At 43.5% G+C, this 25,708-nt stretch overlaps 1 protein-coding gene across 1 annotated transcript in view; it reads right to left on the reverse strand.

Moving 5' to 3' along the window:
• IQCH (IQ motif containing H) overlaps positions 1-25,708 on the reverse strand; it is a 122,182-nt gene that overhangs the window by 56,397 nt on the left and 40,077 nt on the right. Inside the window, exons 10-12 of the mRNA XM_077263254.1 lie at positions 16,833-16,899; positions 12,922-13,005; positions 10,702-10,877 (exon numbers count right to left, since the gene is read on the reverse strand). Coding sequence (XP_077119369.1) covers positions 10,702-10,877; positions 12,922-13,005; positions 16,833-16,899 — 327 coding nt within the window. The remainder of the gene's footprint in view (positions 1-10,701; positions 10,878-12,921; positions 13,006-16,832; positions 16,900-25,708) is intronic.

The raw sequence follows: 25,708 nt of genomic DNA on the forward strand, positions 1-25,708 counted from the left end.
ATGATAATGTCTGTAAAACGCTGCGGAATATTATTCTATATAAGTAAGATGAATAACTATACATTATTAATTACATAATAGTTATATATAATTAGGATTATGTGTAATAGTTCTTATTTACTTATCCTTGCTTATATAGAATAATATATACACACACACACACACGTATATACTATATATATATTGCATAATATATATACCGCATACTTTATATACCCCATATCTTGTGCAGTGGGGGAATAAGTATTTGATCCCTTGCTGATTTTGTAAGTTTGCCCACTGACAAAGACATGAACAGTCTATAATTTTAAGGGTAGGTTAATTTTAACAATGAGAGACAGAATATATAAAAAAACAAACAAACAGAAAATCACATTGTATAAATTATATAAATTTATTTGCAATTTGCAGTGAGAAATAAGTATTTGATCCCCTACCAACCATTAATTAAGAGTTCTGGCTCCTACAAACGAGTTAGACGATCCTAATCAACTCGTTACCTGCATTAAAGACAGCTGTCTTACATAGTCACCTTTATAAAAGACTCCTGTCCACAGACTCAATTAATCAGTCAGACTCTAACCTCTACAACATGGGCAAGACCAAAGAGCTTCATTATGATGTCAGGGACAAGATCATAGACCTGCACAAAGCTGGAATGGGCTACAAAACCATAAGGCTAGGTTCACATTGCGTTAGGGCAATCCGTTTAGCGCTAGCGGATTGCGCTAACGCAATGTATTTGTAGGGGTCGCGTTTAGGGGTCGCGTTAACGTCCCCGCTCTCGCAGATCCCTGATCTGCAAGCAGCATCCGAGGCGCGCCACAAAAGAACGGCACATCGCTAGCGCGAGCCGAAAAAGGCACGCGCTAGCGATGCGCTTCAGGCAGAAACAACATTGCTGTCAATGGGTGCGCTAAAGGACCCGTTGCACGGCGTTAATTGCAACATTTTCGCCGTGCAACGCAGTCTGTTAGCGATCACCCAATTACGCAATGTGAACCTAGCCTTAGTAAGATGCTGGGTGAGAAGGAGACAACTGTTGGTGCAATAGTAAGAAAATGGAAGAAATACAAAATGACTGTCAATCGACTTCGATCTGGGGCACCATGCAAAATCTCACCTTGTGGGGTATCCTTGATCATCAGGAAGGTGAGAGATCATCCTAAAACTGCACGGGGGGAACTTGTTAATGATCTCAAAGCAGCTGGGACCACAGTCACCAAGAAAACCATTGGTAACACATTACGCCGTTAGAGGTTTTAAATCCTGCAGTGCCCGCAAGGTCCCCCTGCTCAAGAATGCACATGTTCAGGCCCATCTGAAGTTTGCCAATGAACACCTGGATGATTCTGTGAGTAATTGGGAGAAGGTGCTGTGGTCAGATGAGACAAAAATTGAGGTCTTTGGCATTAACTCAACTCGCCATTTTTGGAGGAAGAGAAATGCTGCTTATAATCCAAAGAACACTGTCCCCACAGTCAAGCATGGAGGTGGAAACATTATGTTTTGGGGGTGTTCTCTGCTAAGGGCACAGGACTACTTCACTGCATCAATGGGAGAATGGATGGAGCCATGTACCGTAAAATCCTGAGTGACAACTTCCTTCCCTCCTCCAGGACATTGAAAATGGGTCGTGGCTGGGTCTTCCAGCAAGACAATGACCCAAAACATACAGCCAAGGCAACAAAGGAGTGGCTCAAAAAGAAGTGGCCTAGCCAGTCTCCAGACCTTAATCCCATAGAAAACTTATGGAGGGAGTTGAAGCTCCGAGTTGCCAAACGACAGCCTCAAAATCTTAATGATTTAGAGATGATCTGCAAAGAGGAGTGGACTAAAATTCCTTCTGACATGTGCGCAAACCTCACCATCAACTACAAAAAAATGTCTGACTGATCTGCTTGCCAACAAGGGTTTTGCTACCAAGTATTAAGTCTTGTTTTCCAGAGGAATCAAATACTTATTTCTCACTGCAAAATGCAAATAAATTTATAACATTTCTACAATGTGATTTTCTGGATTTTATTTTTGATATTCTATCTCTCAATGTTAAAATTAACCTACCCATAAAATTATAGACTGTTCATGTCTTTGTCAGTGGGCAAACTTACAAAATCAGCAAGGGATCAAATACTTATTTCCCTCACTGTATATCTGAGAATAAAAACACATTGTTAATATAAGAAGCTACAATACTGAGGTTATCAGTAATACATATGGTGTAAAGGAGGTAACGTAATTCAAAGGGATTTACAAGTATTTTTTATGTATTTCTCCTTAATGCATAGTGTGCAAGGGATTATTTTTTAGAAAATCCCATTTACTGTAGTGTTACGCTAGATGGCAAAAATAATTGCCAAGTTGATAAAATATGTCATGACTGTAATGTAGAAGATTTCACATTATAGGATACTGTAGTCAAATTAGCATTATATCAGTATTGACACTAAACAAATGTCCCAAAAGTTCATAGAGAGGACAAAAAACTCCAAATAGTATAATCACAACAAAACATTGGTATTTACAAACCACAGACGAGTATAGTCCTTGAATTAACGTTTATTACATGCAAAAAATGTAGAGAAACCTATCTCTAATTTCATTTTACAGCTTCTTCAATTCATACTCACACATAATTGTTTTATGTTTTCAGATCAAATATATCTCCAGCTTCAGGGAACCGCCATGGGGGCCGCCTGTGCTCCGTCCTATGCTAATTTATTTTTGGGTGCCTGGGAGAGGGATATTTTCCTTAGTGATCCAGTGGAGCACATTGACAAGGTGCACCACTGGATCCGGTATATTGACGATGTATTTTTTATATGGGAGGGAACAATTGAACAACTCAATTGGTTTATGGCCAAACTTAATGCAAACAATCTTAATATTAAACTCACCTTTTCCTATGGCCGACAGGTTAATTTTTTGGACTTGGATGTTTGTGTCTCCTCTCAGGGATTGATAGAGACTAATGTGTATCGGAAGCCTAGAGCTACTAACACGTTGTTACACGTGAGTTCATCGCATCGCCAATCTACCATTAATGGAATTCCAATCGGACAACATCTGCGGATCACACGTATCTGCTCTAGCCAGGAAAAATTTCAAAATCAGGCTTTGAAAAATATTTAGAATTATTATTATTATTATTATTATTATTTATTGTTATAGCGCCATTTATTCCATGGCGCTTTACAAGTGAGGAGGGGTATACATAATAAAAACAAGTACAATAATCTTGAACAATACAAGTCATAACTGGTACAGGAGGAGTGAGGACCCTGCCCGCGAGGGCTCACAATCTACAAGGGATGGGTGAGAATACAGTAGGTGAGGATAGAGCTGATCGTGCAGCGGTTGGTTGATCGGTGGTTACTGCAGGTTGTAGGCTTGTCGGAAGAGGTGGGTCTTCAGATTCTTTTTGAAGGTTTCGATGGTGGGCGAGAGTCTGATGTGTTGTGGTAGAGGGTTCCAGAGTAGGGGTGATACGCGAGAGAAATCTTGTATACGATTGTGGGAAGAGGAGATAAGAGGGGAGTAGAGAAGGAGATCTTGTGAGGATCGGAGGTTGCGTGTAGGAAAGTACCGGGAGATGAGGTCACAGATGTAAGGAGGAGACAGGTTGTGGATGGCTTTGTACGTCATGGTTAGGGTTTTGTACTGGAGTCTCTGGGCAATGGGGAGCCAGTGAAGGGATTGACACAGGGGAGAGGCCGGAGAATAGCGGGGGGACAGGTGGATTAGTCGGGCAGCAGAGTTTAGAATAGATTGGAGGGGTGCGAGAGTGTTTGAGGGGAGGCCACAGAGCAGGAGGTTGCAGTAGTCAAGACGAGAGATGATGAGGGCATGGACTAGGGTTTTTGCAGATTCTTGGTTGAGGAATGAACGGATTCGTGAAATATTTTTGAGTTGAAGTCGGCAGGAAGTGGAAAGGGCTTGGATGTGTGGTTTGAAGGAGAGATCAGCGTCAAGGATAACCCCGAGGCAGCGAGCTTGTGGGACTGGGGAGAGTGGGCAGCCATTTACTGTAATGGATAGGTTCGTTGGGGGGGTCACGTGAGATGGGGGAAAGATGATGAATTCTGTTTTGTCCATGTTAAGTTTCAGAAATTTAGCGGAGAAGAAGGATGAAATAGTGGACAGACATTGAGGGATTCTGGTTAGTAGGGAGGTGATATCTGGTCCAGAGATGTAGATCTGTGTGTCATCAGCATAGAGGTGATACTGAAAGCCATGAGATTCTATGAGCTGTCCCAGGCCAAAGGTGTAAATGGAGAAGAGCAGGGGCCCAAGGACTGAACCTTGTGGGACTCCGACAGATAGGGGGCGAGGTGAGGAGGTGGTGTGTGAGTGGGAGACGCTGAATGTCCGGTCTGTTAGGTATGATGAGATCCAGGATAGGGCCAAGTCTGTGATGCCAAGGGATGAGAGGGTCTGTAATAATAGGGAATGGTCCACTGTGTCAAAGGCAGCCGACAGGTCGAGGAGGAGGAGAACAGAGTAGTGTCGCTTGCTCTTGGCGGTTAAAAGGTCAGTGGTGACCTTAGTTAGGGCAGTTTCAGTGGAATGGTGTGGCCGGAAGCCAGATTGTAAGCGGTCAAAGAGGGAGCAAGAAGAGAGATGGGAGGACAGTTCAAGGTAGACGTGTTGTTCCAGTAGTTTTGAGGCATAGGGGAGAAGTGATATAGGGCGGTAGCTAGATACAGAGGATGGGTCAAGAGAGGGCTTTTTGAGGATAGGTGTGATGGAGGCATGTTTAAAGCTTGAGGGGAAAACACCATTTGTTAGTGATAGGTTGAAGAGATGGGTTAGGGTTGGGATGAAGATTGTGGTGAGGTTTGGGATGAGGTGGGTTGGGAGCGGGTCAAGTGCACAGGTGGTGAGATGCGATCTTGAGAGTAGAGTGGCGAGTTGATCTTCTGTAATGGTGGAGTAGTTGGTTTTGGAGGTGGAGGGTAGGGAAGTTGGGAGGAAGGGCTCTGGGGCTTGTTGACCAAAACTGTCTCTGATGTTATCAATCTTCTGCTTGAAGAATGAGGCAAAGTCTTCAGCAGAGATAAGTGAGGAGGGAGGAGGTGCTGGGGGACGGAGGAGAGAATTGAAGGTGTTGAATAACTGTTTAGGGTTGTGAGATAGGGAGGATATGAGAGATGAGAAGTAGGTTTGTTTAGCTGTGGCGAGTGCGGTCTTGAAAGTAGTGAGGGACTGTTTGAATGCGATTAAGTGGTCGTTGGAGTGGGATCTTTTCCATCTGCGCTCAGCAGCCCTGGAAGCTCGCCTCAGTTCTTTGGTCAGGCTGGTGTGCCAGGGCTGTCTGTTGATTTTGCGAGCTTTGGTATGTGTAAGTGGGGCAGCAGATTCCAAAGCTACAGCTATTGTGGTGTTATATAGAGCGGCAGCGTCATCCGCATTGTGTATGGAAATTATGTCTGTGAGAGGGAGGAGGGATTCAGAGAATGAATGTAGGTCAAGATGTTTAAGATTTCTGCGAGGGTGTGAAAGTTTGTGGGGTGGGGACTCTAGACATGGAGTGGAGAGAGATGAGAATGTGAGAAGGTTGTGGTCAGAGAGAGGAAGAGGCGAGTTAGAGAGGTTAGATAGGGAGCAGAGGCGGGTGAAGATGAGGTCCAGTGTGTGACCATCTTTGTGAGTGGCTGCAGAAGACCATTGAGTGAGGCCGAAGGAGGAAGAGAGAGATAGAAGTTTAGTGGCAGCTGAGAGGGAAGTGTCAATGGGTATGTTGAAATCGCCCATGATGATAGTGGGGATGTCCGCAGAAAGGAAATGAAGTAGCCAGGTGGTGAAGTGGTCAAAGAAGGTGGTGGCTGGCCCTGGGGGGCGGTAAATGACAGCCAGTTGGAGGTTGGAGGGGGAGTAGATGCGCACAGAGTGCACCTCAAAGGAAGGGAGGGTAACAGAGGGTGGCAGTGGGATTGTGGTGAAGGAGCAGTTATCTGACAGGAGAAAACCAACTCCTCCACCATGCTTGCTGCTGGGGCGGGGTGTGTGAGAAAGGTGGAAGCCACCGTAAGAGAGTGCAGCAGGGGAGGCCGTGTCAGAAGGGGTGAGCCAGGTTTCGGTGATGGCGAGGAAGGAAAGTTTGGTAGTAACAAAAAGATCATGGATGTAGGAAAGCTTGTTACAGACAGAGCGAGCGTTCCACAGAGCTCCTGTTAGTGGGACTGGGGAAGCGGGGGCTGGGCGAATGGGTATAAGGTTAGAGAGGTTACGGAAGTTTGTGATGGAGCGTGGATGGGAGGTAGAAATGACTGTGGGAATATGGTGAGGAGGACCAGGATTTGGAGAGATATCACCAGCAGTGAGAAGGAGCAGAGATAGTGTTAGCAGGTGGGAGCAGGAGAGAGCGTGAGGGGGCTGCCTGTGCTTTGAGACAGAGGATTGTATGTTAAGGAACAGTTCTGAGGAGGAGGTAAGATGGATGGGGAGGATTGAAGAGGAGATGAACAGTTCCTTACTTGGTGTGGGGATTGGGGGAGGTTGCAGAAAGTGAAAGATTATAGGGGTAAAAGTGACAACAAACAGAAACATTGTTTACAGTGTCAGGCCAGTTACCTTCAGTTCCCTTCAGGTTCAATTCAGGTTTTAATTCTAATGTAATCCACACTTTTAGAACACACTTCTAGAAATCACACGGCAGACTAAAGTCCTGCGGACTTGTGCTATGCAATATATGGAAAACTAAGTGCGGTCAGGTGTGGAGCAGAGAGGAGTGGTCTCTGCTCATCTTGGTCAGAGAATTAAGGGTCGACCAGATGCATACAATCAAGACTAAGTAAACAAGGTCATAAATATCACACAGTAAGTTGGGGGTTAGCTGAAAGGTATACCATCACAATGCTAGGAGCAGGGAAAAGTCTATGCGCAAAGCTGGGTGATGTATTATGTGCGCTTCATGTAGGAGAGCTGGATGAACATACCATCACAATGCTAGGAGCAGGGGAAAGTCTATGCGCAAAGCTGGGTGATGTATTATGTGCGCTTCATGTAGGAGAGCTGGATGAACATACCATCACAATGCTAGGAGCAGGGGAAAGTCTATGCGCAAAGCTGGGTGATGTATTATGTGCGCTTCATGTAGGAGAGCTGGATGAACATACCATCACAATGCTAGGAGCAGGGGAAAGTCTATGCGCAAAGCTGGGTGATGTATTATGTGCGCTTCATGTAGGAGAGCTGGATGAACATACCATCACAATGCTAGGAGCAGGGGAAAGTCTATGCGCAAAGCTGGGTGATGTATTATGTGCGCTTCATGTAGGAGAGCTGGATGAACATACCATCACAATGCTAGGAGCAGGGGAAAGTCTATGCGCAAAGCTGGGTGATGTATTATGTGCGCTTCATGTAGGAGAGCTGGATGAACATACCTGTTGGAAGAATAGAGATGCTTGTTAGAGTGCGATGGTGGCAGGTAGCAGGGCACAGTCTGTATACATCTTTCAGGTTTTAATTCTAATGTAATCCACACTTTTAGAACACACTTCTAGAAATCACACGGCAGAATTGAGAGTCCTCAGTGGTTGATACCTTTTAATGGCTAACTGAAAAGATGGTAACAAATTGCAAGCTTTCGAGACTACATACGTCTCTTCATCAGGCAAAGAAAATCAGGCTTGGGATCTTTATGGCCGCTTCAGGGAATGAGGATATAGCCATCAACAAATCCGTCGGGGCTATAAAAGAGCGTGTTTGACATCTCGCAATGATCTCCTCTATCAGACCTCATCCAAAAATAATGAAGATACACAGGTGAGCTTGATCACCCCCTTCAATTGTCAATGGAAGGCTTTTGTGGAAATTGTAACTAAGCATTGGGTCATTTTACGTTCTGACCCTATTTTGAAAAATATCCTTCAAGATAGACCATTGATCACTGCCAAAAGATCGGACAACCTCCGTGACTTACTTGTCCGAAGTCATTACTCTCCAAATGATAAAAAAGTGAAAGGAGCAAGTGATCTCACACATGGCTTTTTTCCGTGTACTTTCTGAAAAAGGGTGTCAGAACCATATCAAGAGCAAAGATTTTTCTAATTCTCAGGGCAATCGCATTTTTAAAATTCGCCATCGACTTACTTGTGCCTCAAAAGGGGTAATTTATCACGCCCAATGTCCATGTAACAAAGTATATATTGGGATGACTACCCGTGAACTCAAGATAAGAACAAGAGAACACGTACGCGATATAGAGAAAGCCAAGATGGCTAAGGATGTGGAGTCACTAAAAACTCTTCCCCGCCACTTTTTTCTGCATCACGAATGTAATGCCAGCAAACTTAAAATCAAAGCAATTGATCAGGTGTCTCTGAGCCCACGGGGCGGTGACCTGTTCAAAGCCCTGGCTAGGGTAGAAAGTCGCTGGATTTACCGACTCAATACAGTTACTCCGGGTGGCCTCAATGAGGGTTTCGGTTTCGGGTCTTTTCTATAATGACATCAAACACGTTTTTTTAGGGGGGGGTGGGGTTTTGGCCATTTTTGGTTTTTTTTATTTTTTTTAATCTTAATATGTATATTTTCATTTTTCTTGCTGTTCTTATAACCACTTTTTCTTAATATCCTAGACCTGGCCTTTTGATGTATGTATGCCTGAATGATGCGCGTCCTGCCTAATACACTGAACTGTGACTTCAGCTCTCTTCCTATGGAGACCATCTTCCATCCAATGGACGCCATAAAAGAAGTTTTTACAAAATGAATTTCTGGATCTTCATATCCATACTTGAATGGAACAGCAAATCACAGGAATGTGTGACGTTCTTTGCATTATTTTTATATTTTTTTATGTTTATTGGGATTTGGGCAATATTTAAATTTATCTGTGTTGATGCACTTCATGTTCTCCAAGTGTTCTATTGTTATAATTAACCTGTTTGGTTATGTTTTGTACACTCATCCTTATTCATGCCTGCATGGTATATTTTTAATTGTCACATTTTTGAATAGACAGCAATCACATTTTGCACTATTTTACGCTGTCACTTTAAATATGGTGGTTGTATTTCCGTGATTGTTTTCTTATGACTAACTTCATAGCTTATCTCACGTGTTATTCTGTTTAAAACCAATTATGCACCGTCACTTTATTACACAGCTTTCTTTGCACTATTTGAATTCCGCTTGTCCCTCTTGGTCCGTAGTGCGCATGCGCGGCTTCCCTGGTCCGGATCTTTGTGGGGGTGGCGACTGGCGCGTGGCACGCAGACTCCGTCTCCATGGCGGCTCTGTATGTTTGCGCTCCACGGCTGCTCTTGCGAAGGTCCCCATGTAAATGTGATTTGAGAGGCACCGACTAATCATTACTTGGTTTACACTAAAGGCGTTGGCAATTGTGCTGGTCACATTGTGTCCTTTGATAACTGGTTTCCAGTGGTTCTCATTTTATTGTTACTATTTAAGAGAAGTTTCCTTTGTGATTTTTTTTGCATGGAATAAACGTTAATTCAAGGACTATACTCGTCTGTGGTTTGTCGATACCAATGTTTTATATCAGTATTGGTCTGAAGCTGCAGCACAGCTGTTCACCACTAGTGGGCAGCAGCCACAACCAGTAACAACTTCACATCTTACACATACAAATATACCATGCTCCATTATATACCAGTCATTCATATACATATCACAGTGTGAGGGCACAGGAGAACATGGATTTATTTCTACAAATATCTCAGATAATTACATCTCAATAATAAATGCAATATGTCTTACAAAAATGTAATCATTTAATAAACGTAATGATTAGAATAATATAATGCATGTAAACTAGTCAGACTGAATTTACTTTTTTATATATGTTAGAAATGGATTTTTTTTAACTGAGATAGAAAATGATACAGAAAAAACTAATAAATGTAAATTTTTTATTTTTTTTATTTTGTCTTTTAAATACATGGCTTCAGCTATTTGAAAACAAAATATTTATACCTAGATAGATAATATATTTACATATATGTATATATTTACATATATATGTATATGTGTATATATATATATATATATATGTATATATATATATATATATATATATATATATATATATTTATATATATTTATTATCTATCTAGGTATAAATATTTTGTTTTCAAATATATATATACAGATTATATATATTTTTTATAGTAGAGATATGAAAGGTCTATGAGCCGTGGAGCTCCACCATTTCCAGGGTAGCTGCCTCTCTCCGAGCACTGGCTGCGCCCCCTGCTTAGCCATCAGAATCCCCCCTGATTAATCCGTGGCTGGGTTGTGACCTCCGCTGTAGTTGAGCTCTTTAAATTGATAAAAGCTGTTGAGGTGATACTATAATCGCTCACATCTTTAGTGCCTCAGAAATGGCCTCTCTGGGAATACAACTAATTACTACACATCTGTATTTATTTGATCCACGCAGAATTATCCTTCTGTCACTCGGAGAAGAAGCTGCCAGCCTTTTGTATAACGCTAACTCATCCCATGCGCCCTCCTGGCTTATATTGTGGCAGTAACACTAAGAGAATCAAATGGAGATAAAAAGAGACAAAATGTGTTGTGTAAGGGGCAGACTGGAGAATGGCGGGGTCTCAGAGGGGCCGATCTTCCTGTATACACATGTATATCCGGCCTATATCACCCTATAGAGTATAAAGATTATTCCAGCATTGATTTGCTTGTGATATGATGTTAGTTGCCATAAGGACTTACAGGGAATCTGTCCACAGCCTCAGGGGTGAGGATGGTAAATCTGTCATGCAGCTCAGTGGCGTCCTGGGGGTTCCCAGATAATACCGCCGCCCGCAGACCCAGAAGCTTGCGGTAATATTGCTCCGTCTCCTCATCCAGTTTCACAGGGGAAATATAGATGACATCCACGTTGGGGTCTACAGGAGAAAAGCCCACAATAAACACAGGCGATGCCAGGATCCTGACTAATCAGGACGTTTTGTATACAGAGGGCCATTACTTGCATTTATCATTGTGCCGTTAGTGTTTCTGCATATGTAATGGTGTGTGCTCCACTTCCTACAGCCGGCGCCTCGAATCAATGGAATATGCATTAGGTAACGAAAAAGGAGTCAGTATCCGTATACTACAGCACACGAGAATAAAATCCATTGTTCTCATAATATCTGGTACAGAGGGAAGTCCCCGCCAAAATATTAGGGGGACTCCTGCACCTCTACTCTGGTCCGATATTAATGATTAATGTCAGCTTTGACTACTAACAATTAATATACAACTTAGTGACGCCTTAGCGCTTTCTGCTCCTTATACTATGTATTGTATGAACGACGACTAACAGACAAAACCGTGTATTAATAAAGAATATTTATTACACCCCAAAGTCTATAGTAATTAATCTAATAACTACCACGCTAATACAGGATGTAATATAGCAAGGGCACACAATAAACCCACAATCACCTAGTAAGATTTTCTTGGATGTATAGATCTCTACATTTACATACATGTGTATATATATATATATATATATACACACACACATATATATATATGTACATTTTTGTGCACTTCCCTCTACAATATCGTCATTATACTCTATAAATATGTATGGAAATACATTGATACCAATAGAAGAAATATGAAACACGTCTTCCATGTCACTTGTGAGGGCCTTCACTTTTCTAATTAAATTACAAAATAGATTATGGATGTATCCGGGAACTGTCTAATATCTCACATATCCATGTTTTTCCATAATATAGCTCCTATCTTTCTATGCCTCCACTGTATGTATCAATCTCAGAACCATGCATTTATCTACACAGATAATTATTGTATCTCATATCTCTGCATCTGATACATATCTAGCTCACATCTCCCTTCTTTCTTTCATATCGCAGCAGCAGGGTGGCTCAGTGGTTAGCACTGTAGCATTGTAGCACTGGAGTCCCACCAAGGACAACATCTGTAAGGACTTTATATGTTCTCCCCGTGTTTGTGTGGGTTTCCTCTGGGTTCTCCGGTTTCCTCCCACACTCCAAAGACATACTGATAGGGAATGTAGATCGAAAGCCCAATGGGGACAGTGATGATAATGTCTGTAAAGCGCTGTGGAATTATTGGTGCTATATAAGTGACTAAAATAAATAAAAATCAATATCTATGTATCTCATATATGTCTCATAGATTGTAAGATTGCTCTTCTTTAGTTGTTGAATGATGTATTGATCTGTAAAGTCTTATATAGTTCGTACATATCCCCCCCACGGATTTGTACAGTGCTGCGGAATATGTTGGCACTATAGAAATAAAATTCAAATCCCACTGCAAGTAGTTTGTATGTTAATAATAAAGATTATTATTATTATTATCATTAAAGTTTGTTTTTCCGGTGTTTGAGTGGGAGAACTGATAGGGAATGTAGATTATGAGCCCCAATGGGGACAGTGCCCATAATGTATGTATGTACGGAATATGATGGAGCTATATGAGCAAAGCATAATAAATAATAATAATAATACACCTATCTCACGTCTATTTATCCATCCATCTCTCGTATCTATGTCAAATCTATGCATTTCTCAGTCTCATATCTATCATTTATTTATTAGTCCTCTGTGATTATTAGTAGATAGTATTTCAGACAGCAATCGCTTTCTATCCCTTGCATTATTTTACAGATGCGTGACTGTCTATAACTCTTTTTCTTGCTCAATTACAATAACTTCTCGCTCTGGTTCCTTCTAATGCTCTATACACAATCTATATCTCTATCTACTCATTGCTTTATGTAACTGCACCCAGTAATTACTCCTATTGCTCCATATAATTGCCCACAGCAAACTATTTCACACATCATTTCTCATTTTCGAGTCAAATAAATAACAGCTTTGCTCCTATGTTCTTCACTAGACTTGGGAAATCTCCCCACCGAACCAGACCATAGAGATTGGGAGTCACCTGCTATGTCGCACAGCCGCCCGATCTGCAGGTTCTGCTGGATATGCAGGTCCGGGGTCTGACTTCTCTGTCTTTCTGTGTAGCCTGAAATGGACAAGAATAAATCATTACCAATTATTCAGGATCACGATCCAACAGGGCACATGGCCGACATGTTGGAAATCTGTTGGGAACATGGAGTTCACGGTATGTGGGATATTTAGGAAGCATTGTGTAGTTCCAGCAAAGTTCTTCTGAAATAAAGGTGTGTGAGAAAAAGCAGGTGTGTAAGAAGAAGGTGTGTAAGATAAAGCTGTGTAAGAACAAGGTGTGTAAGAAGAAGGTGTGTAAGAAGGTGTCTAAGAAGGTGTGTAAGAAGAGGGTGTGTAAGAAGGTGTGTAAGAAGAAGGTGTGTAAGAAGGTGTGCAAGAAGAAAAAGGTGTGTAAGAAGAAGGTGTGTAAGAAGGTGTGTAAGAAGAAGGTAAGAAGAAAAAGGTGTGTAAGAAGGTGTGTAAGAAGAAGGTGTGTAAGAAGGTGTGTAAGAAGGTGTGTAAGAAGAAAAAGGTGTGTAAGAAGAAGGTGTGTAAGAAGAAGGTAAGAAGAAGGTAAGAAGAAAAAGGTGTGTAAGAAGGTGTGTAAGAAGAAGGTGTGTAAGAAGGTGTGTAAGAAGGTGTGTAAGAAGAAAAAGGTGTGTAAGAAGAGGGTGTGTAAGAAGAGGGTGTGTAAGAAGAAAAAGGTGTGTAAGAAGGTGTGTAAGGAGAAAAAGGTGTGTAAGAAGGTGTGTAAGAAGAAGAAGGTGTGTAAGAAGGTGTGTAAGAAGAAGGTGTGTAAGAAGAAGGTGTGTAAGAAGAAGAAGGTGTGCAAGAAGAAGGTGTGTAAGAAGGTGTGTTAGAAGAAAAAGGTGTGTAAGAAGAAGATGTGTAAGAATGTGTGTAATAAGGTGTGTAAGAAGAAGATGTGTAAGTAGAAGGTGTGTAAGAAGAGGGTGTGTAAGAAGATGTGCAATAAGGTGTGTAAGAAGAAGGTGTGTAAGAAGAGGGTGCATAAGAATGTGTGTAATAAGGTGTGTAAGAAGAAGGTGTGTAAGAAGGTGTGTAATAAGAAGGTGTGTAATAAGAAGGTGTGTAAGAAGGTGTGTAAGAAGGTGTGTAAGAAGAAGGTATGTAAGAAGGTGTGTAAGAAGAGGGTGTGTAAGAAGGTGTGTAAGAAGAGGGTGTGTAAGAAGGTGTGTAAGAAGAAGTTGTGTAAGAAGGTGTGTAAGAAGAGGGTGTGTAAGAAGAAAAAGGTGTGTAAGAAGAAAAAGGTGTGTAAGAAGAAGGTGTGTAAGAAGAAGGTAAGAAGAAAAAGGTGTGTAAGAAATGGGTGTGTAAGAAGAGGGTGTGTAAGAAGAAAAAGGTGTGTAAGAAGGTGTGTAAGGAGAAAAAGGTGTGTAAGAAGAAGGTGTGTAAGAAGAAGGTGTGTAAGAAGAAGAAGGTGTGCAAGAAAGTGTGTAAGAAGGTGTGTAAGAAGAAAAAGGTGTGTAAGAAGAAGATGTGTAAGAATGTGTGTAATAAGGTGTGTAAGAAGAAGATGTGTAAGAATGTGTGTAATAAGGTGTGTAAGAAGAAGATGTGTAAGTAGAAGGTGTGTAATAAGAAGGTGTATAATAAGAAGGTGTGTAAGAAGGTGTACAATGTGTTGCATTAATAAATATGGCATTTGTGTGTATTTTAATACTGGTTGTAATGGATTTCTTACTTATGGAATTTGCAAAGATATTATTCTACAACTGAAATTTTTGCTTTACTTTCTTCAGGAGGTTTGACCATAATTAAAACATAAGGTCTGCTTTTCACTAGCGCCATTCTGGCCAATGGCTGTGTTCAGTACTGCAGTTTAGTCCCATGCATTTAAAGGGATTATCACATTTTTAAATCAAAATAAAAAAACTGTTGCAAATTTGAGAAAAGAAGGACATTGCCAATGATTACCTGCAGGTCGAGCGGTGACGCTCTGGCGGTCCTCCTATTCTGTTTACAAGGAGCTGTATGGTCACTGGCTGGGGCCTTCACTGGCCTCAGTGGTCACGTGCCATAACACTGGCCTTACTGTAAAGCAATGGGAGCCGTGATCACTGATTTGCTTCAGTAGTCAAGTGCCGGCCACATGTAAACAAAGACCAGGGGGACCGCCATCTGTGCTGGATCTACAGGACAGGTGAATTTTTTTATTTTTTTTTAGAGATGGATAACCTTTTTAAGGAAGGGGATACACAGCAAGTTTGGCCATGAGACAGCTAAAGAATGCAACATAATGCAAGTAAATGGGCTGGCATTGCAACCCATCTTATTAACCGCATATATTATTCTTACTCATATAGCGCCATTATATTCCACAGCGCTTTATAGACATCATCACTGTCCCCATTGGGGCTCACTATTTAAATTCCCTCTCAGTATGTCTTTGGAGTGTGGGAGGAAACCCGGGGAGAACACACAAACTCTTTACAGATGTTGTCCTTGGTGGGATTTGAACCCAGGATTTCAGCGCTGCAAATCAACACTGCTAACCACTGAGCCATCATACTGCCAGTTGCAAGGAACTCACAATAAGTCCCAATCAATTAGACTTTCTTTTGCTTATTATGGTACCTTGTGAATCACTTGCACTTTTCGCAATGTAGCAGTGGCGTATAGCAATCTTTGCCCGTGCAACCTGTCGCTTGGCCAAAGTTATCATATAGCCCTATCCTAAACAGGGATGAGCTGCAATACCAGACAATCCATGGAGATGCATTTTTTTAACCCTGGAGAAGCTTTTTCACAGCTATGATAGCTGTCAACATATCAGAGAAAGTCTTGAACTGAGTATTGTAGGTTCCAGGGGTCCTAAAACATGTTGGTTAAAATGTTAAATGACCGTAAAATTGTCTGGCTGCTCCTCATAGCCATTTTATTCCTAGCTGCCACTATTACTCACTAAGCCCATACTAGTAACCCAGATAGAGGAGCGGTGTACAGTCTGCATCCCCAGCTCTCACGGAGTGGCGGCGGCGGTGGTGGTGGTGGTGGGGGGGAAGGTTTCCCTAGGGGCCCCTGCACACCTATTTGCCTGCACTTTGCACGGAAACCCTCTTTTTAAGTTCCTCTAATTCATAAATGTAATTAAATAATTACATTAGTGCTAATTAACATGAAACGGCAGATTATTTAAGCGCAAAAAAAACACTATTCAACTTCTTAATTATTCTTGTTCACACAGCATTTCCTTTTGCTCGCGCGCCCTAGGTGCAGATAAAGCAGCCCATCTGCTGGTAATTAGAACTAAATAATTTCCGACAATGTAGCTTATCATTTTGACTGCACATTTGATTAAAAACATTGTACAAGCGATATCCCAAAGCGACAAGCGTGAGAACGGGGCGAGGGGGTACCTGACCCGCGGGGGGCTACGGTAGGTGAATGTTTGGAATATCTGAGAAGCAGGAGCGCAGTCAGTAACACAGACGCAAGCTGTGGACCCGTGCTCCCAAAACTAGAGGCAAATTGTGCATTTTGTAAAAAGGCAATGAATGCTAGAAATATTGGGAGGGCACAATGCACATACGTGGAACACACAATACACATGTAGTCACACGGCTCTGTTCATTACACACACAGAAGTTTCTTAACTCATTTCACACAGATGAAAAGCAAATTATAGGAAATGGCCCCTCGGCTGCTCATCTCCCTCCTTATCCCCCACATCCCATAATGAGTTTATTTGTTTAACTCCCCGAATTAAACGCCGCTTCTAGTGCGGGCCTGGTAATATCACTCTCATCATGTCGAGAACATTTTCCTGCAGAGACCCATCTGAATAAGAGAAGGTCCCCGCGCTGAACTCAATCAGGGAAGCGTAATGTGCTGGGTAATAGAGGTGCTTGATAGATCTGGAGGCTAAGAGCTCTTTACCTAATGATGGGATATGGATAATGCTCCTCCTGCACGTCCTGATGTGATTCCAGTTGGATGCCAGATGCTAAAAAATCAAGGGAAGAGCAATGAGTGAGAGAGGCAGTCTGGAACACACTTATCGGAGAGAGGGCGAGGGGGGTCTTAAGCTTCCTTCCTTCATCCTGCCGTACGGTTAATCCAAGCTTAAATTATATTAATTGATTTAATTATATGCTTTAAAAACATCTCCGCCCCCCCCCCCCCCCCACACACACACCCTCCCTCCCCAATTAATTTAATTAGGAGGCTGCATGATGCGGCTGGTGAGGGGAGATTAAGGCCGTACTCGCTTTAATTAAAAGAATATGAATTAACACGGAAAGTGTGGGGTGGGGGGAGGTAGAGCAAATATAAATGAAATGGTGCGCACTAATTAAAAGGCCGTGTTAAATACTTCTTGACGGAGCAATGACAGCAGAGAGGTGTTTAATCCCACCGTAAGTGAGGAGAGGTTTGATATCGAAATGTAGACGGGATGTACAATCTGTTCCTCTCGGAATAAATTAGGCCATCTCTGCGCCATTAGCTTCCAACATCTGGATGACAGTGACCCTACAAATCGCACCGCCCGCCCCACAACATTATAACTCTATCCTTCCCACTAGAGATGTGCAATCCTCCGAGCCACCATTCCCATCCTAACCGGTGCACATAGATGGAGGAATTTCTGTGCACACTGGGGTGAAGGGTGATGGGGACCCAATTATTGAGCCTATGACAAGGCTGGAGAAGGGCTAAGCCCTGGGAGGAAGCGTTGTCATGAGATCGCCATGGCTCAGGATCTACAAGTGGTGGGTCTGTTAAAGAAGCTCTCCTCCTCCCATCAAAGTTTTTAACCTCTTGATATATTGCAGTCGTCATATTATATAGAACTGTGTACTTACAATTGCTCATTTTGCCTTTCTACCCAGCTAATTCTTCTCTTTTCTCTGCTCTATCTGGAACAGGAAGTCTCTTGTCCCTGCACTTATCATTCCCTCTTCATCTCCTGACCCAGCTGCTCTGTCCTCACACTACCAGGGGCTTCTGCAGTGACTGATGACTCATGCAGGGAAAATTGACCTCCTATTTCTACATAGGGCTTAGAAGGATTGAGCTAGTCAGTTTATATAGTAAGGACGCTGGCAACCAGAAAAGTGGAGGTTAGGAACCTAAAAAGGATCCTCCTCGGCAGCTGCGTGCAGAGTGGTCAACAGTGTAGCCTTGCTTGGCACGCGCAGCGCACTGATGAGGCTGGGGAAGATACACCGGCTTCATCACGTTTACATGGATTTCATGGCGGATGTCATGTGATCAGAAGATCCATGCCAGGACTAGTCTGGGAAAAGTGATGCCCTGCTGGACAACCCCTTTAAAATCTGCATAACAATAGCAAAACATTCCCAATGGTTACTCCATAGTAGAACAGATTTTTTATACAATTATGACCAATTTTTATGTTTTTGGTAGATTTGAGAAATTTCAAAAGTCAAACATTAGGAGCTGTAGCAGAGGGTTTACTGGGTTAACCATTACTTAAAGGGATTCTTTAACCAAGTTTGTGTTACCTCATCTGAAAGTAAAGTTATATAGGCACAGAGACCCGGATTCCAGCTGTGACACTTGCTGGGCTCCTTGTTGTAATTTTGATAAAATAACAGTTTTATCTTCTGCTGATCTAGCAGTTCTCTGAATGCGGAGCTCTACATAACCCCGCCCACACCACTGATTGGCAGATTTCTGTGTACACTGTGTATAAGCAGAAAGCTGCCAATCAGTGGTGGGGCGGAGTTATACAGAGCTCATGAATATGGAGGACTACATGGCAGCAGGTTTACTAGTCCACCAGCAATATACTCCTTTTGATAAATCGGTGATTTTTCAAAACTACAGCAAGCAGCATAGTAAGTGACACATTGCTGGAATCAGGATCTCTGTAATTACATCATGGTGCTTTCGCCCCCTCCTTTGATAAGCAGCTCACTGTCTATAGACAATGTACATACAGAGACTGGTGTGGGCGGGGGCAGTTTTCTCAGCTTTGTTTCATGCTAAATCTAAGAACTGTGATTGTGTCAGAATCATTGCACTCAGTAAACTAATTTATTCATCGTTGGATTCAGGATTTCTTTCTCTACATCATGTTGCTCTCAGATGAGGTAACAAAAACCTGGTGAAATGTTCCCTTTAAGAAAAGCAATAACAAACATAGTGCATGGACAAGATTGGAGTTGTCTCTGGGAACATAAATCAACTCTTTTTTTATTGACCAGGCAAAAACGGTTTTATAGCAAAGATGTTCAAAGGATGCATACACAATGAGGCAAAAACATGCGCCAAACTCTCTAGAAAAGTATTTAGAGGATCACAGATATACAAATATGCAATGTTTCTGTTGAAAAAAAACATATATATATATATACACTGCTCAAAAAAAATAAAGGGAACACTATTCCAGTTGCAAATCTTTATTCATTACATAGTGGAATGTGTTGAGAACAATGAAACATAAAAATGATCAATGTAAATCAAGATGAATATCCCATGGAGTCTGGAGTTGGAATGATGCTCAAAATCAAAGTGGAAAATCAAATTGCAGACTGATCCAACTTCAGTGGAAATGCCTCAAGACAAGGAAATGATGCTCAGTAGTGTTTGTGGCCTCCACATGCCTGTATGACCTCCCTACAACGTCTGGGCATGCTCCTGATGAGCGGGCGGAAGGTCTCCTGAGGGATCTCCTCCCAGACCTGGACTAAAGCATCCGCCAGTTCCTGGACAGTCTGTGGTGCAACGTGATGTTGGTGGATGGTGCGAGACATGATGTCCCAGATGTGTTCAATCAGATTCAGGCTTGGGGAACGAACGGGCCAGTCCATAGCTTCAATGCCTTCATCTTGCAGGAACTGCTGACACACTCCAGCCACATGAGGTCTGGCATTGTCCTGCATTAGGATGAACCCAGGGCCAACCGCACCAGCATATGGTCTCACAAAGGGTCTGAGGATCTCATCTTGGTTCCTAATGGCAGTCAGGCTACCTCTGGCGAGCCCATGGAGGGCTGTGCGGCACTTCAAAGAAATGCCACCCCATACCATTACTGACCCACTGCCAAACTGGTCATGCTGAAGGATGTTGCAGGCAGCAGATCGCTCTCCACAGTGTCTCCAGACTCTGTCACGTCTGTCGCATGTGCTCAGTGTGAACCTGCTTTCATCTGTGAAGAGCACAGGGTGCCAGTGGCGAATTTGCCAATCCTGGTGTTCTGTGGCAAATGCCAATCGACCTGCACGGTGTTGAACTGTGAGCACAACCCCCATCTGTGGACGTTGGGCACTCAGACCATCCTCATGGAGTCGTTTTCTAACCGTTTGTGCAGACACATGCACATTTGTGGCCTACTGGAGGTCATTTTGCAGGGCTCTGGCAGTGCTCCTCCTGTTCCTCCTTAAACAAAGGCTGAGGTAGCGGTCCTGCTGCTGGGTTGTTGCCCTCCTATGGCCCCCACATCTCCTGGTGTACTGGCCTGTCTCCTGGTAGCGCCTCCAGCCTCTGGACACTACGCTGCACAGACACAGCAAAACCTTCTAGCCACAGCTCGTATTGATGTGCCATCCTGGATGAGCTGCACTACCTAAGCCACTTGTGTGGGTTGTAGAGTCCATCTCATGCTACCACGAGTGTGAAAGCACAACCAACATTCAAAAGTGACCGAAAACATCAGACAGAAAGCATTGGTACTGAGATGTGGTCTGTGGTCCCCACCTGCAGAACCACTCCTTTATTGAGAGTGTCTTGATAATTGCCAATAATTTCCATCTGTTGTCTATTCCATTTGCACGACAGCATGTGAAATTGATTGTCAAACAGTGTAGCTTCCTAAGTGGACAGTTTGATTTCACAGAAGTTTGATTTACTTGGAGTTATATTCTATCGCTTAAAGGGAACCTACCACCCCGTTTTTTAAAAATTAGATAAAAATAGTGTGAAATAGGGGCAGAGCTGGGCTTTACATTAGGGCCTTTTCGGTGCCTTTACACCCCCGTTAGGCTGCCCAAATACCTTTGTGAAGTGGCCGTTTTCTGCTGTCACTCAAGTGGGTCAGGTCGGATGGGCGTGGTCACAGCGCTGTTTGTCCCCCAGGATCCTGCTCATCATTACGTTGGTGGCGTAGTGGTGTGCGCATGTCCAAAGAAGATCCACTGCCCAGGAGATGAATAACGGCGCGGTCTTCGCTATTCAGCCGTTTACCGGTGGGCGCGGCCATCTTTCCTGTGGCCGCGCCTGCGCAGATGGAGCGCTCTGCTGCCCGGGACTTCAGGAAAATGACCGCGGGATTCCGCGCGTGCGCAGATGGAGATCGCGGCGGCCATTTTCCTGAAGTCCCGGGCAGCAGAGCGCTCCATCTGCGCAGGCGCGGCCACAGGAAAGATGGCCGCGCCCACGGTAAACGGCTGAATAGCGAAGACCGCGCCGTTATTCATCTCCTGGGCAGTGGATCTTCTTTGGACATGCGCACACCACTACGCCACCAACGTAATGATGAGCAGGATCCTGGGGGACAAACAGCGCTGTGACCACGCCCATCCGACCTGACCCACTTGAGTGACAGCAGAAAACGGCCACTTCACAAAAGGTATTTGGGCAGCCTAACGGGGGTGTAAAGGCACCGAAAAGGCCCTAATGTAAAGCCCAGCTCTGCCCCTATTTCACACTATTTTTATCTAATTTTTAAAAAACGGGGTGGTAGGTTCCCTTTAACCCCTTCATGACCCAGCCTATTTTGGCCTTAATGACCTTGCCGTTTTTTGAAATTCTGACCAGTGTCCCTTTATGAGGTAATAACTCAGGAACGCTTCAACGGATCCTAGCGATTCTGAGATTGTTTTTTCGTGACATATTGGGCTTTATGTTAGTTGTAAATTTAGGTCGATAATTTCTGAGTTTATTTGTGAAAAAAACGGAAATTTGGCAAAAAATTTGAAAATTTCGCAATTTTCACATTTTGAATTTTTATTCTGTTAAACCAGAGAGTTATGTGACACAAAATAGTTAATAAATAACGTTTCCCACATGTCTACTTTACATCAGCACAATTTTGGAAACAATTTTTTTTTTTGCTAGGAAGTTATAAGGGTTAAAATTTGACCAGTGATTTCTCATTTTTACAACAAAATTTACAAAACCATTTTTTTTAGGGACCACCTCACATTTGAAGTCATTTTGAGGGTTCTATATGGCTGAAAATACCCAAAAGTGACACCATTCTAAAAACTGCACCCCTCAAGGTGCTCAAAACCACATTCAAGAAGTTTATTAACCCTTCAGGTGTTTCACAGCAGCAGAAGCAACATGGAAGTAAAAAATGAACATTTAACTTTTTAGTCACAAAAATGATCTTTTAGCAACAATTTTTTTATTTTCCCAGCGGTAAAAGGAGAAACTGGACCACGGACGTTGTTGTCCAATTTGTCCTGAGTACGCTGATACCTCATATGTGGGGGTAAACCACTGTTTGGGCGCACGGCAGGGCTCGGAAGGGAAGGAGCGCCATTTGACTTTTTGAATGAAAAATTGGCTCCAATCTTTAGCGGACACCATGTCACGTTTGGAGAGCCCCCGTGTGCCTAAACATTGGAGCTCCCCCACAAGTGACCCCATTTTGGAAACTAGACCCACCAAGGAACTTATCTAGAAGCATAGTGAGCACTTTAAACCCCCAGGTGCTTCACAAATTGATCCGTAAAAATGAAAAAGTACTTTTTTTTCACAAAAAAATTATTTTAGCCTCAATTTTTTCATTTTCACATGGGCAACAGGATAAAATGGATCCTAAAATTTGTTGGGCAATTTCTCCTGAGTATGCCGATACCTCATATGTGGGGGTAAACCACTGTTTCGGTGCACGGCAAGGCTCGGAAGGGGAGGCGTGCCATTTGACTTTTTGAATGGAAAATTATCTCCAATCGTTAGCGGACACCATGTCGCGTTTGGAGAGCCCCTGTGTGCCTAAACATTGGAGCTCCCCTACAAGTGACCCCATTTTGGAAACTAGACCCCCCAAGGAACTTATCTAGATGCATAGTGAGCACTTATAACCCCCAGGTGCTTCACAGAAGTTTATAACGCAGAGCCGTGAAAATAAAAAAATAATTTTTCTTTCCTCAAAAATGATTTTTAGCCCAGAATTTTTTATTTTCCCAAGGGTAATAGGAGAAATTGGATCCCAAATGTTGTTGTCCAGTTTGTCCCGAGTACGATGATACCCCATATGTGGGGGTAAACCACTGTTTTGGCACACGTCGGGGTTCGGAAGGGAAGTAGTGACGTTTTGAAATGCAGACTTTGATGGAATGCTCTGCTGGCATCAGGTTGCGTTTGCAGAGCCCCTGATGTGCCTAAACAGTAGGAACTCCCCACAAGTGACTCCATTTTGGAAACTAGACCCCCAAGGGAACTTATCTAGATGTGTGGTGAGCACTTTGAACCCCCAAGTGCTTCACAGAAGTTTATAACGCAGAGCCGTGAAAATAATAAATGTGTTTCCTTTCCTCAAAAATATTTTTTTAGCCCAGAATTTTTTATTTTTGCAAGAGTAACAGGAGAAATTGGACCCCAAAAGTTGTTGTCCAGTTTCTCCTGAGTACGCTGATACCCCATATGTGGGGGTAAACCACTGTTTGGGCGCACGTCAGGGCTCGGAAGGGAAGTAGTGACATTTGAAATGCAGACTTTGATGGAATGGTCTGCGGGCGTCACATTGCATTTGCAGAGCCCCTGATGTGCCTAAACAGTAGAAACCCCCCACAAGTGACCCCATTTTGGAAACTAGACCCCCCAAGGCACTTATCTAGATGTGTGGTGAGCACGTTCAACCCCCAAGTGCTTCACAGAAGTTTACAACGCAGAGCCGTGAAAATAAAAAATCATTTTTCTTTCCTCAAAAAAGATGTTTTAGCAAGCAATTTTTTATTTTCACAAGGGTAACAGGAGAATTTGGACCCCAATATTTGTTGCCCAGTTTGTTGTGAGTACGCTGATACCCCATATGTGGGGGTAAACCACTGTTTGGGCGCACGTCAGGGCTCGGAAGGGAAGTAGTGACATTTGAAATGCAGACTTTGATGGAATGGTCTGCGGGCGTCACATTGCATTTGCAGAGCCCCTGATGTGCCTAAACAGTAGAAACACCCCACAAGTGACCCCATTTTGGAAACTAGACCCCCGAAGGAACTTATCTAGATGTGTGGTGAGCACTTTCAACCCCCAAGTGCTTCACAGAAGTTTATAACGCAGAGCCGTGAAAATAAAAAATAATTGTTCTTTCCTCAAAAATTATGTTTTAGCAAGTAATTTTTTATTTTTGCAAGGGTAACAGGAGAAATTGGACCCCAACAGTTGTTGCCCAGTTTGTCCTGAGTACGCTGGTACCCCAAATGTGGGGGTAAACCACTGTTTGGGCGCACGTCGGGGCTTGGAAGGGCGGGAGCACCATTTGACTTTTTGAACGCAAGATTGGCTGGAATCAATGGTGGCGCCATGTTGCGTTTGGAGACCCCTGATGTGCCTAAACAGTGGAAACCCCTCAATTCTAACTTCAACACTAACCCCAACACACCCCTAATCCTAATCCCAACTGTAGCCATAACCCTAATCACAACCCTAACCCCAACACACCCCTAACCACAACCCTAACCGCAACACACCCGTAACCCTAATTCCAACCCTAATCCTAACCCTAATCCCAACCGTAACCCTAATCCCAACCCTAACCACAACTGTAACCCCAACACACCCCTAACCCTATCCGTAACCCTAACCACAAGCCTAATCTTAACCCTATTTCAAACCCTAGCCCTAATTCCAACCCTAACTCTAATTCCAACCCTAACCCTAAGGCTATGTGCCCACGTTGCGGATTCGTGTGAGATTTTTCCGCACGATTTTTGAAAAATCTGCAGGTAAAAGGCACTGCGTTTTACCTGCGGATTTACAGCAGATTTCCAGTGTTTTTTTGTGCGGATTTCACCTGCGGATTCCTATTGAGGAACAGGTGTAAAACGCTGCGGAATCCGCACAAAGAATTGACATGCTGCGGAAAATACAACGCAGCGTTTCTGCACGGAATTTTCCGCACCATGGGCACAGCGGATTTGGTTTTCCTTAGGTGTACATGGTACTGTAAACCTGATGGAAAACTGCTTCGAATTCGCAGCGGCCAATCCGCTGCGGATCCGCGGCCAATCCGCTGCGGATCCGCGGCCAATCCGCTGCGGATCCACTGCGGATCCGCGGCCAATCTGCTGCGGATCCGCTGCGGATCCGCGGCCAATCCACTGCGGATCCGCTGCGGATCCGCTGCGGATCCGCGGCGGATCCGCGGCCGATCCGCTGCGGATCCGCTGCGGATCCGCGGCCAATCCGCTGCGGATCCGCGGCCAATCCGCTACCGATCCGCTGCGGATCCGCGGCCCATCCGCTGCGGATCCGCTGCGGATCCGCGGCCAATCCGCTGCGGATCCGCTGCGGATCCGCTGCGGATCCGCTGCGGATCCGCGGCCGATCCGCTCTGTGTGCACATGCCATAACCCTACCCCTAACCCTACCCGTAACCCTAACCCTACCCCTAGTTCTAACCCTAGTTCTAACCCTAACCCTAGTGGGAAAAAAAAAAAAAATTTCTTTATTTTATTATTGTCCCTATGGGGGTGATAAAGGGGGGGGGGGTTATTTATTATTTTTTTTATTTTGATCGCTGTGATAGAACCTACCACAGCGATCAAAATGTACTTGTAAGGAATCTGCCGACTGGCAGATTCGGCGGGCGCACTGAGCATGCGCCCGCCATTTTCCAA

This window comes from Ranitomeya variabilis, chromosome 5, assembly GCF_051348905.1.
Source record: "Ranitomeya variabilis isolate aRanVar5 chromosome 5, aRanVar5.hap1, whole genome shotgun sequence".
Classification (NCBI taxonomy): domain Eukaryota; kingdom Metazoa; phylum Chordata; class Amphibia; order Anura; family Dendrobatidae; genus Ranitomeya; species Ranitomeya variabilis.